The 15,383-nt window shown below is 42.8% G+C and overlaps 3 protein-coding genes across 3 annotated transcripts; 1 reads left to right on the top strand and 2 right to left on the bottom strand.

The window, feature by feature from the left end:
- Nucleotides 1-182: 182 nt before the first annotated feature.
- On the bottom strand, nucleotides 183-9,677 carry GATC (glutamyl-tRNA amidotransferase subunit C). Its single transcript, XM_025933479.2, has 4 exons — nucleotides 9,560-9,677; nucleotides 9,293-9,465; nucleotides 3,050-3,153; nucleotides 183-1,108 (listed from the first exon to the last, which is right to left on the bottom strand). Exons 1-4 carry the CDS (start codon nucleotides 9,638-9,640, stop codon nucleotides 1,056-1,058), a joined length of 411 nt encoding a protein of 136 aa, XP_025789264.1. The 5' UTR covers nucleotides 9,641-9,677; the 3' UTR covers nucleotides 183-1,055.
- Nucleotides 9,678-9,739: 62 nt separating this feature from the next.
- Nucleotides 9,740-11,775, top strand: TRIAP1 (TP53 regulated inhibitor of apoptosis 1). Its single transcript, XM_025933444.2, has 2 exons — nucleotides 9,740-9,886; nucleotides 10,832-11,775. The coding sequence occupies exons 1-2, from the start codon at nucleotides 9,740-9,742 to the stop codon at nucleotides 10,913-10,915; spliced, it is 231 nt and encodes a 76-aa protein (XP_025789229.1). The 3' UTR covers nucleotides 10,916-11,775.
- Nucleotides 11,776-13,304: 1,529 nt separating this feature from the next.
- Nucleotides 13,305-15,171, bottom strand: COX6A1 (cytochrome c oxidase subunit 6A1). The gene is made up of 3 exons (XM_025933442.2): nucleotides 15,014-15,171; nucleotides 14,721-14,863; nucleotides 13,305-13,582 (listed from the first exon to the last, which is right to left on the bottom strand). The coding sequence occupies exons 1-3, from the start codon at nucleotides 15,114-15,116 to the stop codon at nucleotides 13,499-13,501; spliced, it is 330 nt and encodes a 109-aa protein (XP_025789227.1). The 5' UTR covers nucleotides 15,117-15,171; the 3' UTR covers nucleotides 13,305-13,498.
- Between the last annotated feature and the right edge of the window lie 212 nt (nucleotides 15,172-15,383).

The following is a 15,383-nucleotide window of genomic DNA, read 5'->3' as shown; positions in this document are numbered from 1 at the left end:
TTGGAGGGGGGAAAAATCTCTTTAATTTTTGCTTCTATCACTTTTATCCCTCAATCTGTTTTACTTAACTTTGGTATCTGAGCCTTCTTAAAACACAAAATCAAAAAACTCCAGTATCTTGGATTCTACTCAATTCAGTAATCGTGGTGGGGACAGGGAGGCTACTTTGTTCCAGACCTGGGTCTTTTTGTTAAAAAGCCACTTTATTGAAGTATGATTGATATGTAAAAGGCTGTACTTATTTAATGTATACGAATCAATGAGTTTGGGGTTAAGCGTATACCGGAACACCGTCAAAGCTATAACCATATCCATCACCTCCCCAAGTCTCCTCCCTACTTCTTTAAGATTTATTTGTGGTAAGAACATTTAATATAGTATCTACCCTCTTAGCAAATTTTTAGTGTTCGATATAGTACTGTTAGCTATTCCAGGGCTATTTTTATTGTAAGTTCTTTTCAGAAAAACCATAGCTATGGCTAGTATCCATTTTGAGTGTAATGACTTTGTGGGATGGTGGATGATTGTAGGTTAGGAGTTCCCAAGCTGTAGAGTCTACTTTGAACACTCTTCAGACATTAGGAGAAAGTTAGCCTTCTGCTCTGAATAAAGTGGGTACCCAGGAACAAATTTGAGTTTGTTTGGTAAAGATACAAGGTTTCTTAGATGACAGAAACAGTAACTGAAAAGTACAACACAGGTTGTCATATGGCGATCAGATAACACTGTCTAATAGTTACGTAAATAGAAAAACCGATTTACGTACAGTTTGGTAGACCACCGTTTTGGGAGGAGATAAAGGAGAATAACCTATACTGAACAGTGTGTGAATAAATATTTGATTCATTTCCTCAGAAAGTGACAGTACCTTTTACTTCCAGTAGAAGCAGGAACTCATTGCCTTGTTTTGGCTAGATATTTCCCAATGTTGTCTTCAGAGAGTTAGTTACTAAAAATCACTTAAACATCAGTTTTTTTTCAGGTAACCGAAGAAAGTGGAAATATTTGTGTTCGTGGTAACAAAATACTATCTTTGGGCCTCCATGAATAGCTAGTCAGTTGTGTGAAAAGGGCTGTTGTTCATCCTGCTTTGGCAAAGAGATATTACCTGTTTGAAAACAATAACAAAAAAGGATGTTATAGCTGAGCCTGTTTCCCAACTGACTCAACTGAGCTAACTTATCACTTGGTTTGTCACGAAAAATAAGCAATGTAAATAAGTGTAGCTACTACCCTGTTATTTCTGAATGTCTGAAAGAATAACAGTTACAAGTGAATCCTAATAAATGCACACTTTTCAATAAGGAGCAGAGACAGGTTAGCCAGTTAATATGCACATAGGAGTGGAAGGAAGGACATTAATAATTGTAAATTCACTTTCCCAAAAAGCAAAGTCTGACACAAAGTTCTATTTGAGAAATAACATATGTGATCAATGGCTATGTCTGTTAAAATAGTGACAACTATCAGGCTCTGAGATAAATTATAAAATCTTTTTTCTCTTCAGTTAATCTGAGGTAGTTTAGTGAACCAGGGGCCTGATTAAGAGTTGAGCCCACACCTTTTTTTTTTTTTAATTTTTATTATTTTTAAGTAGGCTCCGTGCTGGATGAGAGGTTTGAACTCAAGACCCTGAGATCAAGAGTCACATGTGCTCAGGGTGCCTGAGTGGCTCAGTCAGTTGAGTGTCCAACTCTTAATTTTGGCTCAGGTCATGATCTCATGGTCATGAGATCAGGCCCTATGTTGGGCTCCACACTGGGTGTGGAGCCTGCTCAAGATTCTCTCCCTCTCAAAAAAAAAAAAAAAAAAAAACCCCCACATGCTCTACTAACTGAGCCAGCCAGGCACTCCAAGCCCAAGCCCACAAGTTTTTAAGCTTTCTTTCCCATACTGGCTTCAAGCAGCGCTTTCCTTTAACTGACTGGTCTTGACTGACTAGTCTTGATCAAAGAGGTAATCCTTGCACTGGGGGACTGATGTTTGTCTCTGAGACTACTTAGAATGGTTCTCCTCTGAGGTGATCTCCTGACTGTGAAGCTGGCATTTGGAAAACCATCTACCTGAGTGCTCAAGCTCACATTCCCACATGTCCAGACGGGTGCAGCAGTTCTGCATTCTGAAGACCCACCCATCTGTAGAGGAGCTAAAAAGTTCAACCCACCCAGGATTCTGGATTTTATTATTGGCCCAGAGTTATTTTTAAGTTTTCATTTATAATAGTCACAGCAAATTTTAAAGATGCAAATCTCAACAGCAGGGTTGCAAACTGATGGCTCCCAGGATGCATCTGGCTTGCAGGTATGTTTTATGTGGTTTTTTTTTTTTGTTTGTTTGTTTTTTAAATCTTTGAATTAGCTCCCATACTTAAAATTTGGGAAATACCCCCCGGTGACCCAATGAAAATGCCAGATGTCTGGGTTCTCTGGGAATATGGGCTCACATTACTGCCTGGCACTGAATGAGGAGCAGTGAATGCCCTTTTAGGCAGAGCTTGAGCTCCAGATGTGCCACTGTATACACCTCTCCCCGCCACAGGGCTGTTTTGTTCATTCCTATTACAGACTGGTCCCTAGAAGGAAACATGACCCCTGGACTCTACTGCCACCTTAATGCCACCACCTGTATTTGATTTATGCTTTTTTTTTCCACTATTAATAAATACGGGTTTTTTTCATTAGTTCCAGTTTTATTGAGAAATAATTGACATAACACTGTAAGTTTAAGGTGTACAACACAATGATTTAATATATGTATATACTGCAGAATGATTACCACAAGATTAGTTAATATCTCACATAGTTCTGATTTTTTTCTTGTGGTGAGAACTTTTAAGATCTACTCTCTAGCAACTTTCAAATACAGACTACAGTACTGTAAACTATAGTCATTCTGTTCTACAGTGAAGTTTGTACCTTTTGACCACCTTCACCTAGTTCCTACTTTATACTTTTCAAAATACTTTCATGTAGCAAAATTTGGGCCTCAAAGCTACCACTGTGTTCTTAATTCACTGAGGGACAGTTAAACCACTTTGGGCAAAACATACCTGGGGGAGCCACAAAATACTCCTCCACAACTCGATGGGCATTTTGTAGTAGTTCTTCAACACAGTTGCCTTCTACCACATTGTCAGATCTCAAGTACAGACATCTACAAAACCAGAAGCTCAAGGTTACCTTCTCAGAGAATAGGCTTCTAGAGCATGGGTGGAGAGGGTCAAGAATGGAAAAAATGGAGCAGCATATTCTTGAGTTGTGGTTACTGTTCAAAGATAGAGGACTTGTCAACAGTAGACCAAATAACAATCTGCAGTTGATAGATTCTCTCAACCACTCAGTGAGGTAAGTGATAATTATTCCTCAGGACTGATATGTTCAACCACGGGTAAGTTGCTTTTGGTGAAGACAGGTAAGGCAATTACAATAAAATGTGTTAAATCTAACAGGTAAGCAAAGCTTGCCAAGGGAATAGAAGGGGGCACCTAATCTAGCCTGGGTGAGGAACAGACATTCAGAATAGGTGATGTCACTGCTAAAGGATGGGCAAGAAACCACTGGATTGTTGGGATGGGAGATGGGCTTCCAGGCTGGTGAAGAAACTTGCTCAAGAGTGGTTATTAGTGGTTTAAGGATATTAGCTCCTAAGTGACAGGATGGAGTCTGAGCACAGTTCTGTACCCCTTGTACCCATAAGATGAGTTGTTTTTTCACTGTAGCCACCTTTATGAATATGAAAGTATCTGCCCTTACATAGCTCAAGAATCTCCCACTGTTCTCTGGGCCTCATGGCTTCATTAAAGTATCCAAATGGCAAGCTAACGAAACCAAACTGGAATTGAACATCTCTATGGGGCTTCGCTGCCGTTTGAAGGTTTACAAGTGCATGGCAAAATGTCTGAGTCTGCTTCTAGATACTTGAAGCAGATACTGAAAAATAAGCAGTCTCTCTGCTCAATCACTGATAGGGGAGCAGGCAAACTCGTTCCACTTTGAGCCAGATATAGACTGAGGGCTAAGCCTAACAGGACAAAAGGGCAAGGACATTACATGAACATCCAGGCAAAGGCTGCAGAGGGCTAAGTTGTCATGATAAGGTTCTTCTAGGAAAGGCCTAGTTCTATTTCTTTTGTGGCACTTACCCTAGGGCTAGACACAATAAACATGGTATGGACCGGACAGAGCTGGAGTCTGTTCCAGGATCTGGCACTATCTTAACTGTGTGGCCTTGAATAAGAATGATCTTTCCAGACCTTCACTTTCTTGCCAGAAAAATGAAGGTTGCACTTGATTTTTTTTTTTTTTTTTTTTAACCATACAGGGGCTTAAGAAAACTTGGAGAACAAAATAAAAATTATCTGTAAAGGTAACCACTGGACCTTCTGGAGTTTATATTTCTGTTGGGTGGTATAACAAAATGACTCAGGGCTCCTGAGTCAGCTGAATTCAAATCTTAGTGCCACACATGGCACATGGGCAAGTTACCCTCTCCATGTACCTGTTTCCTTATTTGTGGAATGCTTCATAGAATTGCTGGGAAGATTAAATATTAAAGAAGATCTGATAATGCTGGGCCTGCATTTTCACCACGGTAAGAGGTGGGTGCCGAATAGCACCTGCTCCTTTCAGAAAGAGTTAGTGCACACAGGCACACCTGAGTCCCCACCACTCAGTACACCTATGCACTTAACCTGCTGTAATCACGCATTGCCTGCCTAGTCCCTACAGACTGAAGACTGAATTGTCCCGGGGCACTTGAGTCTGATGAAGTAAGCCTCTGGTACCACCAACAGGTGGTGAAAAGCTACTGCTTCCCCACAGATGTAATAGCAATGGATTTATTCACTCATTTGGTAATCCAGTTTTCTATGTAAGTGATGTTTCCAGAAAAAATTCACTCTTAAATACCACACATTTTTACCTAAATACTGATTATGATGGAGTTGTTTCCAGAAGAAATCCACACCTTCCTATTTCCATAATCCTAGACTACTGAACCCAGGGTCTCTGTGAGGGTGGCACCTCAGTACACTTGGCAAGTCACCTAACTTTTCTTGATCTCAGAATCACACACACAATCCAAATGGGACCCAATGAAATTTTTAGGTGCCTCTAAATTACTGATTGACTAAATGTCTACCTGACCTCATTTCTCAGGGTTTGACAAGAGGATTAAGCCCAAATGCTATAGGGCACCCAATGTGATAATAAATCAACTATCTCTCTGGGCTAGTATGAATTATGTACTCCTTGGAAGCACTGAAAAAAGCCACTTGAATCTTTATGTGTTCTGGTTCAGATGAAAAATCCTGGTTGAGAAAGGCTTCTGTGAACTAGAAATCCTTGCCCTCTAAAGTTTATAGACATGGCACATTAACCAGTAACCGGAAGATGCTAATAAAAAGCAGTTTAATGGAAAGCACTATGGCAGCACTGAGGAAGAAGTACCTCTATCTGCCCTTGGACTGACCAGATAAGAGTTCTGCTGCTGGTGTTGGGCTGCCACAAGTCCTTTTTCTGGGCATCACTCTATTTCCATCTATAATAAGCCTTTTCCCTCCTGCCTAATCAATTTCTAATTTGATGCAGACTGGAATGAGAGTTAATCAATTTGGCTAAGAATTTTCATTTTGATTAAGACTCTGAGGGACAGCCTAAGTACTGAAGTATCTGGCTGCAGTCAGAGCTGTCATCATCTGAGTCCCTCTTGAGGTAAGAGAGAATTAAGGTTCTAGAGGCTGACTTTAGATGGCACATCTATTTTTTTTTAACGTTTATTTTTGAGACAGAGACAGGGCATGAACGGGGGAGGGTCAGAGAGAGGGAGACACAGAATCTGAAACAGGCTCCAGGCTCTGAGCTGTCAGCACAGAGCCCGACGCGGGGCTCGAACTCACGGACTGAGAGATCGTGACCTGAGCCGAAGTCGGCCGCTTAACCAACTGAGCCACGCAGGCGCCCCTAGACGGCGTATCTAGAACAGTATTTGAGAGCTGAGGCTCTGAGTTCCAAGTCCTGGATTCTCTTACTAAACCTGTGAGACTCTGGGGCATATTACATAAGCTTTCTGAGCCTTGGTTTCTTCATCTATAAAGCATATACTAGTATTTACCTTCCAGGTTTGTGTGTGACAACTGAGATAACACAAAAAATCTTAGCACCTGGCATGTAAGCGTGCTAATGCCTTTTAGCTCAATCCGAATGACAGGGTAAGGTATTAATGTGCCAAGAGATTTCTAATAGCCTCAGTGCTTTTACACCTAGTGTAAAATGGTTTAATACTTGCCTTAACTGGGTTCCATTTCAAACATCAGTGAGGCAGTATGTTCAAAAACATGAAAGTCTTACAAGTGCTACATCTCTAAAATGGAATCACAAACCCAAGCTGATTTCCAAGTTTATGGCAAGACTGCAGACCACTGAATACCAAGTCACTATTCCACCTACCAGATCCAAATCCCCTTTTCATTAATTCTTCCCTGAGTAATAGTTGCACTTCTCTATAGTTCCCCTTTAGATGATTGGGGAAATTCTGACTCCTCTTTGTTCTTCTATTTGCTCCTTTCCTAAAGATACTAATAAAGAACATTCAACAAATATTTACTGAGTGCTTGGTGCTAGACACTGAGAATTTGATGAGCAATAATAGATAAGCTCCCTGGAACATGGATAAGCAATAGGAGAGGGGCAGAGAATCAAATATTACAAATACGGGTGCCTGACTGGACCAGTTGGTAGAGCACGTGACTCTTGATCTCAGTGTCATGAGTTCAAATCCTATGTTGGGTGTAGAGATTAAAGTAAGTAAATAAATATTACTCAAACAGATGTATAAACACATGTAAAATTATAGCTGTACTGAATACCATGAGAGACAGGTGCTGAAAGGGAACCTGACTTGATAGAGAAAAATGAAAAATCTCCCTGAGGAAGAGGCAGTTGAAATCTGAAGAAGAAAGGAAATGAACTTAAGCAAAAGAAAGTCGTAGGAGGGATGAGGTAAGGATAAAGGCAAGGGCCCAGAATTCCAAGAAGGAAAAAGAATGGAGAGCTCAAGGAACTGAAGGTGACAGCCCTGTCTGGAGGTAGGCAGGGACTAGGTTAAGTGATGCATTGTAGGCTCTGGTGAAGCTTTGTCTTTATCCTAAAGAACACTGGAGAGCCTGAAATCTTGGGTAAGAGAATGACATCAGATTTCTATTTTGAAGTGTTATGTAATTGTGGGCAAATTGTTTGACTTCTGTAGACCTGATCATCAGATGACAAAATAAGAGAAAGGATGTGAAAGAAACAAAGGTGGGAGGAGAAAACAGGAGCCTAGCAAGCACTTTACACAGAGGTTATGGTTACAAAAAGGTCTGTCTCTCTCTATTGGCACTAATGGCAGCTAATCATTTTTTGCTCTCACCTATACTAGGAATGTATTTTTTTTAATCCCATCAAGAAAAGGGTAAGACGGGCACCTGGGTGGCTCAGTCAGTTAAGGGTCCGACTCGTGGTTTTGGCTCAGGTCACGATCTCATGGCTCATGAGTTCAAGCCCTGTGTTGGGCTCTGTGTTGACAGTGCGGAGCCTCCTTGGGATTCTCTCTCTCTCCCTCAAAATAAATAAAAAAGGGGGGGGGGAGGACAGAACTGTAGACTTCCCTGCTTTTTATGAGCTACATACCGACCCTTCCCAAGAAACTGTAGTCCCAAACAGCAAAACAAGTCTGCTTTTCAAAAAGGAGCAGTTTCTTTTAAATATATTTTTAAATCTTTAAAATATATTAAGATTTGGTAACAACTGGTAGAAGTGGAGAGAGGCTGCACCCTTTTATATAATAAAAACTACTTTGTCAAAGACCTGCCCCCGTATTGCATTACACTATACTACCTCACTATTTGTGTTAGTATCCCATTTCTTTATGCATTTGTAAACGTCCTGGCCCTCGGTATAAAATGAAAAGTTAGAACTTCCCTCTGCATTTCCACCTTCTTTAAAACTAATCATTGTTAAGTTTCTTGCATGCTCTTTGAGGGAACAAAACATGACTTAATGCATATACCAGAACATACCAAATAGATTACACATTAAAGTATTGATAATCCCATACACAATGTTCTGAATTTTGCCTTTTTTATTAAATATATCTTGGGACCTTTCCATGTCAGTATATATAGCTGTTTCACTATTTGTCAAATATCCCATTGTATGATGATGTATTTAGCCATGAAGTACACTTAGAGACTATCTTTTTGTTTCTTGAACTTAAAAAAAAAAAACTTATACTTTTTAAAAAAATGTTTATTTTTTGGGGGGGAGGGGCAGAGAGAGAGGGAGACAGAGGATCTGAAGTGGGCTCTGTGCTGACAGCAGAGAACCCAATGTGGGGCTTGAACTCATGAACTACAAGATCATGACCTGAGATGAAGTCGGATGCCCAAACAACTGAGCTACCCAAGAACTCCTCACATTTTTTAAAAATTCATTTATCTATTTTAAGTAAACTCTACCCCCAGCATAGGGCTGGAACTGACGACCCCAGAGATCAAGAGTCATATACTCTACCGATTGAGCCAGCCAGGGGCCTCTTCTTGGCTTTTGTTGTTGTTGTTGTTGTTGTTTTGTATTATAAACAGATCTGGACACCCTGAACACTGGATGCACTTTTACAGATATGTCCATAGGGATCACTAGGCCAGAAAATATGTACAGGACATATTTTGAGACAGGGATCCAATAAGTAAGCAAGTCAAATATGGGCTCACATTCTACTAACAAGGGACAGATCAACAAAAATACAAAAATAAGATAAGAAAGAGAAGAAAATCCAACAAGGAAGTCAGTGATTGGAAAGGGAGAGGACATTTGGAGAAGGAGAGGACTTACAGAGGAGAGATGCCAAGGAGACAGGCTATCCAAGAAAAAGATAACAGCAAACGCAAAGATCCTACACAAGAACGAATTTGGAATGTTGGAGGAACAGTAAGAAAGGTACTATAGCTGGAGTAGAGCAGTATGTCCAAGGGGTAGGCAGAGACTCTGAAGTAGGGCCTTGAAGGTGGTTATCAATTCGAACACCGTTCTTGTTACACTGGGAGGCCTGGAGGATTTTAAACGAGAGTGATGGGATCCATAACGAACAAGGGAAGGAATGAAACCACTTACCCCGCGGGGTGACCGTGGGCAAGTTCTTGCACCTCGCTTAAGGCCTTTTTCCCTTCCGTGAAAGGACACACTAATCGCCACCTCAAATGGCTGCGAAGGCGCAACAGACAAGGCTTCGGGGTACGCGGCCTCGAGTGTTTTACCTGTCCTCCAATACTGATTCCATGGGCTCCACCCCGTCCGTGTCCACGGCGCGGAGCCGGTCGGCAAAGGCGATGGCTTTCTCCAGTCGTGCCACGGCCTCTTGGCTGCCGAAGTCCACAAGCGCTAGACGCTCCAGGTGCTCGATCACCTCAGCCGTGACACGGCCACTACCCTGGGCGGATGAGGCGGAGAATGGGGGTCATGGGTGGGACCTGCTCCGTGTCCCGACCTGCTTCACCACCCGCCTAGACACCCCCGGCCTTTACCTGAGGATCCGTCTTGGAGGTGAAGCCCCGGTGCCAGCCCATCCAGGACCGATGGCCCAGCAACACCGCACGCGCCCACATTTCTCTCCTCGACCGCCGTAATGCGTCCACACGTAAAGTCGAGCGACGCGCTTAAGAGTGACGACATCAGAGCGCGCCGCCACTGCTGCCGCCGCCGCCATGAACAGCGTAGGGGAGGCCTGCACTGACATGAAGCGCGAGTACGACCAGTGCTTTAATCGCTGGTTTGCCGAGAAGTTCCTCAAGGGGGACGGCTCCGGGGACCCGTGCACCGACCTCTTCAAGCGCTACCAGCAGTGTGTTCAGGTGAGCGCTCAGTTGGCCAGGGCCCTCTCGTCCTCTCTGCGGTGTCCCGGGCCACACGCGTAGTATCTTGCGGGAGTTGGAATTGGGAGGGTGAAGAAAAGCCGCAGTGAGGGCAGTGGCAGGAGCTGTCTTCCCATCATCACTACCAGGCTGCCTGGTATCTCTCTGAATGACAAAGTTAAATATTTTTGCAGTGCTTTACGTCTTACGGAGCACAGTAGCATCCTTTGGTCCTCATCCTAAACTTGCAAAGTGGGCATAGTTCTTATTTTATACATGGAACACTTACGCCCCCAAACAGGAAGTGATTAGTGCAAGTTCACCAGAATCGTTCCCCTGATTTTTGCGGTAGTGCACTATTCCACTATTACGTTGGAGGGGGAAGCGCGGTGTTAAGTATCTCTGGCCTGTTAGACGTCAGTCTCTGGACTGATTTTGTTGTTTTAATTCCTTCATTGGCCTGTTTGATATCTGAACTGCCAGCCAGCTAGGAAATGTTCATTCCAGTTCAATGAATTAGATTGTAAGCACAGCACTGGGCACAGCACTCCCAGTTAATTTAAAACGTCCACAGGGTAATTCCAAGTTGCTATCTTTGTCCTATTTACAGATGGGAAAGTGAGGCTTCCTTAAGGTCACATAGCCATAAGTCCTGGAACGCAGATTTGAGTTTGTGTCCATCACAGTAGAGTGGAGATACTGTTTAAATTCCATGTTTGAATTTTGACGATTCCTCACACCACCTTTCCAATCTGTCTCTGGTCTTACATTTAATTTCTTCGTAATGGTACTCAGGTTTTAAAAAGTACAGGTCTTGAATCATGGTTGGGTTTTTTTGTTTTTGTTTTGGTCCAATCTGATTTATTAGTTTTGTGCCATCGTATTTACAAAGTTTGGTCCTCAAGCTTCATATAGATCTGTTTCATGTGTTTTTCCTTCCATCAGAAAGCAATAAAGGAGAAGGAGATCCCCATTGAAGGACTGGAATTCATGGGCCATGGCAAAGAAAAGCCTGAAAGCTCTTCTTGACCTTGACAGTCTCCTTGAAAATGGACTCCTCGAATCAGGAAATAGAGGACACTGGATTTCGTCAGTTAAGGCTGTTAAAATAGCCATCGATTTGATGAGTTTAGGAGGGAATTTTCTTTCCTCCTTAATTTCCTCTCAATTGTGTAAGAGGATGAACCATCACTCTTTGCTTTGAGAGGATTTCTTACTCTGGCATCTTGCAGGAACTCCATGTGCTAAAACTGAATGATTTCTTAGGATTATGATCTGGGATAAGCTTTAAGTATCCTTTGTATGTGAACACTGATAGACTTGTCAGGATGATCAGGGTTGCCTAACCTCTTAAGTTTTGCTCTGAAGGACATGAGGTACATTGTACTGGGATTATTCATGGAAGCAATTGGTCAGGATCTCTTCTCTCAGGGAGCTAATGCTCTGAAAAAGGGATCCCAGCACAAGTTTTAATCAATGCTTGGGAGCATGGCTTTATTTCTATAGAACTGTTAAGATTGCTGGTGGACTGGGTTAGCCAACAGGAAAACAGCTTTAACAGTTCCTTGCCTTAAAAAGAGGTGTCAGATTTCAGATTAAGATGTGAAAACTTGAAGAATATTGCAGTAAAAACCATTTCAGAGCTCACAGTGTAGTTTAGGAATTAAGATTTCATGGAGTAACTATGGAGGAACATCCTAAATTGCAAAGATCTGCTGTTGCCAGTTTTCAACCCAAGTCAATTAAGCCAACCCGTATTATCTTAAAACTGCCAAAATGCTGCATCTGGTTAAAAGGTTAAAGAGTTTGCTTTATTTGCCTCATGTATCCACCCTGCCCTGGAATGTCTGTAATCGTGAAGATGGAATAAATTGTAACATCTAGTTTCATTATTTGCCCCTGGAGAACTCAGTGCACTTTATGGAACAGCTATTACACTGTAACCCCACATATCCCATATGCACACTAAGGGAGAGTTTTGTTTTATAACTTAAAGGTGAAAAGTGAAGATTTATCTAAGTGAAATAGTGTGCTATAACAATTAGAAATCTCACTGATTTCTGAAGTTTATTCCCACAGTAAGCTACACAAATAATATGCTTATATAACTGCACAAAAAAAAATGCCAGGATCAGGTGAGCACTTACACACTTTGGAATGTCAGGTAATCACCAAAACTGCATATATTGAGTAATTTGGTTCACACATATATACCCAATATAGTATGAAACAGTTTACAGAAGGCAAAAATTCTATTATCCTCTCCAATTTACCAATGACTACTTCATATTTAACATGGCCAGTCCTTAATGTCATTTCAAGACATTCTACATTTATATTTTTGACTGGTTCCAGTCCATTATACAAGGATTAGAAGAGATCATTGGAACCCGGTTGAGGGATGCCAGGCAGCAAGCCAAAGTTAAGTACATCTGTTCTGACCTCAGACTGGCCACAACAGGTCCATAGTGACTTGGAAGCACAAGCACAGGCTGCAGTTAGATCACAAAATGGTAAAGACAGCAGGGATCCTTTTTTTCCTTACTGTAAATGGCTTTCATGCCTTGTGTTTCCATTTGCCTCACCTCTGCAGTACTAGTTTACTGTGTGTACTGTGCAATACCAAAACCTGGTAGCCTCTTGCTCTTTACTACCCAACTGTCTGATTGAGCCTCAAGAATAAAACCAGCTCCAAGCCAACCATGTTCTTCCACTGTAATTGCTACTGAGGGAATATTTTTTTTCTGATTGTTCTTCATTCTTTTTTGACTTCATCCTCCCCATAAAGTGACTCCAACTATCTCAGCTACTTCAGAGATTTTAAATTTTGAGGAAGAATGAATGGCTCTTTAAGGGTGACTTTGTTACTATTACTATTGTTTCTCCTTAATTCTTAGTGCTATAAGAAGGTTTTAATTCCAGAAACAAATAAAGCCAATGGTATATGCAGAAATGTGTCATACTGCCTTCATTTCTCCAAAAGTTTGACCATTTCAGCCTTCAGGGTGCTGAGAGATGACCCCAAGATGAGAACTTGACACCTTTGGAGAAAATTATCCATTGGGAGTATTCTTCAACAAATGCTGGTGGAATGGGACAAGAGAAGGCTAGGACACAGGAAGCACTTTCTCTAGAGAATCAAAGATATTGCTTTCAGATATTAATTGCAGGTATTCTACTGGCCACTCAGTATCTTTGCCACCCAAAATCTGTCAAGACCCAATCTCAATTTTTAAATCAGCTCCACTCATGGTCCCTTTGCTTTACCCACCCCAGGCATAAGAAACCAAGGACAAGTCTGATATAAACACTTTCTACAGGCCTATAAATGGTGGCCATAAACCTTCACGGCAGAAACAGAAATAACATTAATGCTGAATTCCGAGGGAAAAACACCACCAAAGAATGCAACTCCAGCTCATGGACCAATCTAAGTTATTTATTTAAGCCATCTCCTGCCATAGCAAAGGGATGGAAGATCAGTATACTGGTCATCATTTGATACAAGTAAGGAAGGTGAGCTTAAGGTCCCATATACTTTTCTGGTCCGTGTGCAGAGTCATGGTCCAAACCAGTGCTGTGGTCCCCAATGGGTTATGGTCCAGGTTCTCTTTATTCATCTTCATAGCCGGTCGGAAGTGGATTCACGTGAGAGTTATGGAATAGAGTATGATTACCATCTCCCCAGGGAAAGGGCTGTGGAGTGAAGATGTCAATTAGGCAATTCCAGAGAAGAGTTGAGACTGCCATGAACTGCTTAAGATACAGGGTATGTGACAGACAATACCTGGCAACTAGTCTATCAGTGCTGTCTTTACGAATCACATCACCTGTATCAGAATGGAAGAGGAGTATGGGGGAGGAGATGCTTATTTAAATGCAGACTTCTGGGCTTCATTCCAGATATAAAACAAATCCCTGGACTGGAAACTGCAACCTACCTTCCTCAATTATTTTGCATGCTCCCTTTGAAAAGCATGGTTTCCAACCCTGGAGGATCTTGCCCCTCCAGGGACATTGGGCAATATCTGGAGACACCTGGGGTAGGGCATCTAGTGGGTAGAGGTCAAGGATGCTGTTAAACATCCTAAGTCTCATAGGATAGACCCTTGCCCCAACAAGAACTATCCAGCCCCAAATGTCAACAGTACTGAGGTTGAGAAATCCTGCTATATGGCTTCTACTGTACACGGGTGGGAGTGGGGCTCAGACTCAAAAATTCTGAATGTAAGACTCTAGCTTAAGTTTCTATAAAGCCAGCCCTACCTGGGCTAAGTGATGTAACAGTTATTAAAGTGCCAGAAGGGTCTTTTGTTAAGAATATTTACAACAAACAATGGAAAACAAATGATTACATCTACATCAATAGCAAAGGACAAAACAGTTGAGAAGATAACTAGCAGAAATAAGAATAAGAGAAGCTGTTAGTCTCTTCATTATGCAGCTAGTACCCTGCCAAATGCCCAGGTCCTAGAAGGGTGAATCACCTTCTGACTTTGCCTCCGTAAGGGAGATTCCCAAACCTCCAAGTCTTATACAACCCACAGTTTCAGAACAGTATAGAAGACAGAGGTGGGATGAATCAGGAAAAAAAAAAAAAAAAAAAAGGAAAACTTAAGGGCACTTTTGTATGACCTTGAAGAAAAACAGATGTGGCCCCCCCGAGTCTCAGTTACCCTTACATAAAACCAGAGAAAATACAAATTTATTTGTGAGCATTAAATGAGAAATTGTTGTACACGCCAGGCACACAGGATTTTAGAGAATGAAGAACCTGCACTAGGCATTTATAATAAAAGGAGAACGGACACTCTAAGAGCCTACAAAAGCGTACCTTGGACCTGATGCGGAGATGGGGGTAGGCGACGAACTCGGGTCTCTCGTGCTCTCCGTGACGCGACTTCAGGAAGACGTTCAGCATGCTCACTCCCACGCCAGGAAGAGCTACGAAGTAGGTGAGGGCCTTCCACATGCGAGCTGCAGAAGGGGGTACGACCGCTCAGGCCTGGTGTGGCGCCCGCCCCGTTTCTCACCCCCCACCCCCAAGGCCCCAGGCCAAGGTCACAGTCCGGCCCCGCCTCGCTCGAGTGGGGCTGAGGCCCCCCACGCCGACCGCAAATCCAGTACCTGAGCCCTCCTCGCCGTGGGCGCCACTCGACATGGACCGCCCCAGCTGTGCCCCGGACCGACCTAGCAGCCCCGAAAACCGGGACGCAGCCGCCACCGCCATTTTCGACCTGCACAGCCTCAGAGCCGGAAGCGGAAGTAGAAAGTGGGCCGGAGGGCGGGACCACAACCTCAAAAGCAAACACCTATTGGGCGGAGCCTTCTCGCCTTAACTGGAGGAGCCTGCGTACTATCAAAATCCTCAGAGCCACCGATCTTGAGAGAGCATGCGCTCTGATCCTTCCGTGTGCACGCCCCTCTCCCGACAGTCCCCACCCTGGTGAGGCTAAGCAAGGCGAAGTGGGAGAGGTTTATGAAGCGCGCTCTGGCA

This window comes from Puma concolor, chromosome D3, assembly GCF_028749965.1.
Source record: "Puma concolor isolate L17-30 chromosome D3, mPumCon1.1.hap2, whole genome shotgun sequence".
Taxonomy (NCBI): domain Eukaryota; kingdom Metazoa; phylum Chordata; class Mammalia; order Carnivora; family Felidae; genus Puma; species Puma concolor.
The sequence above is the reverse complement of the archived record's forward strand: the minus strand, read 5'-3'. Positions and strand labels throughout refer to the sequence as shown.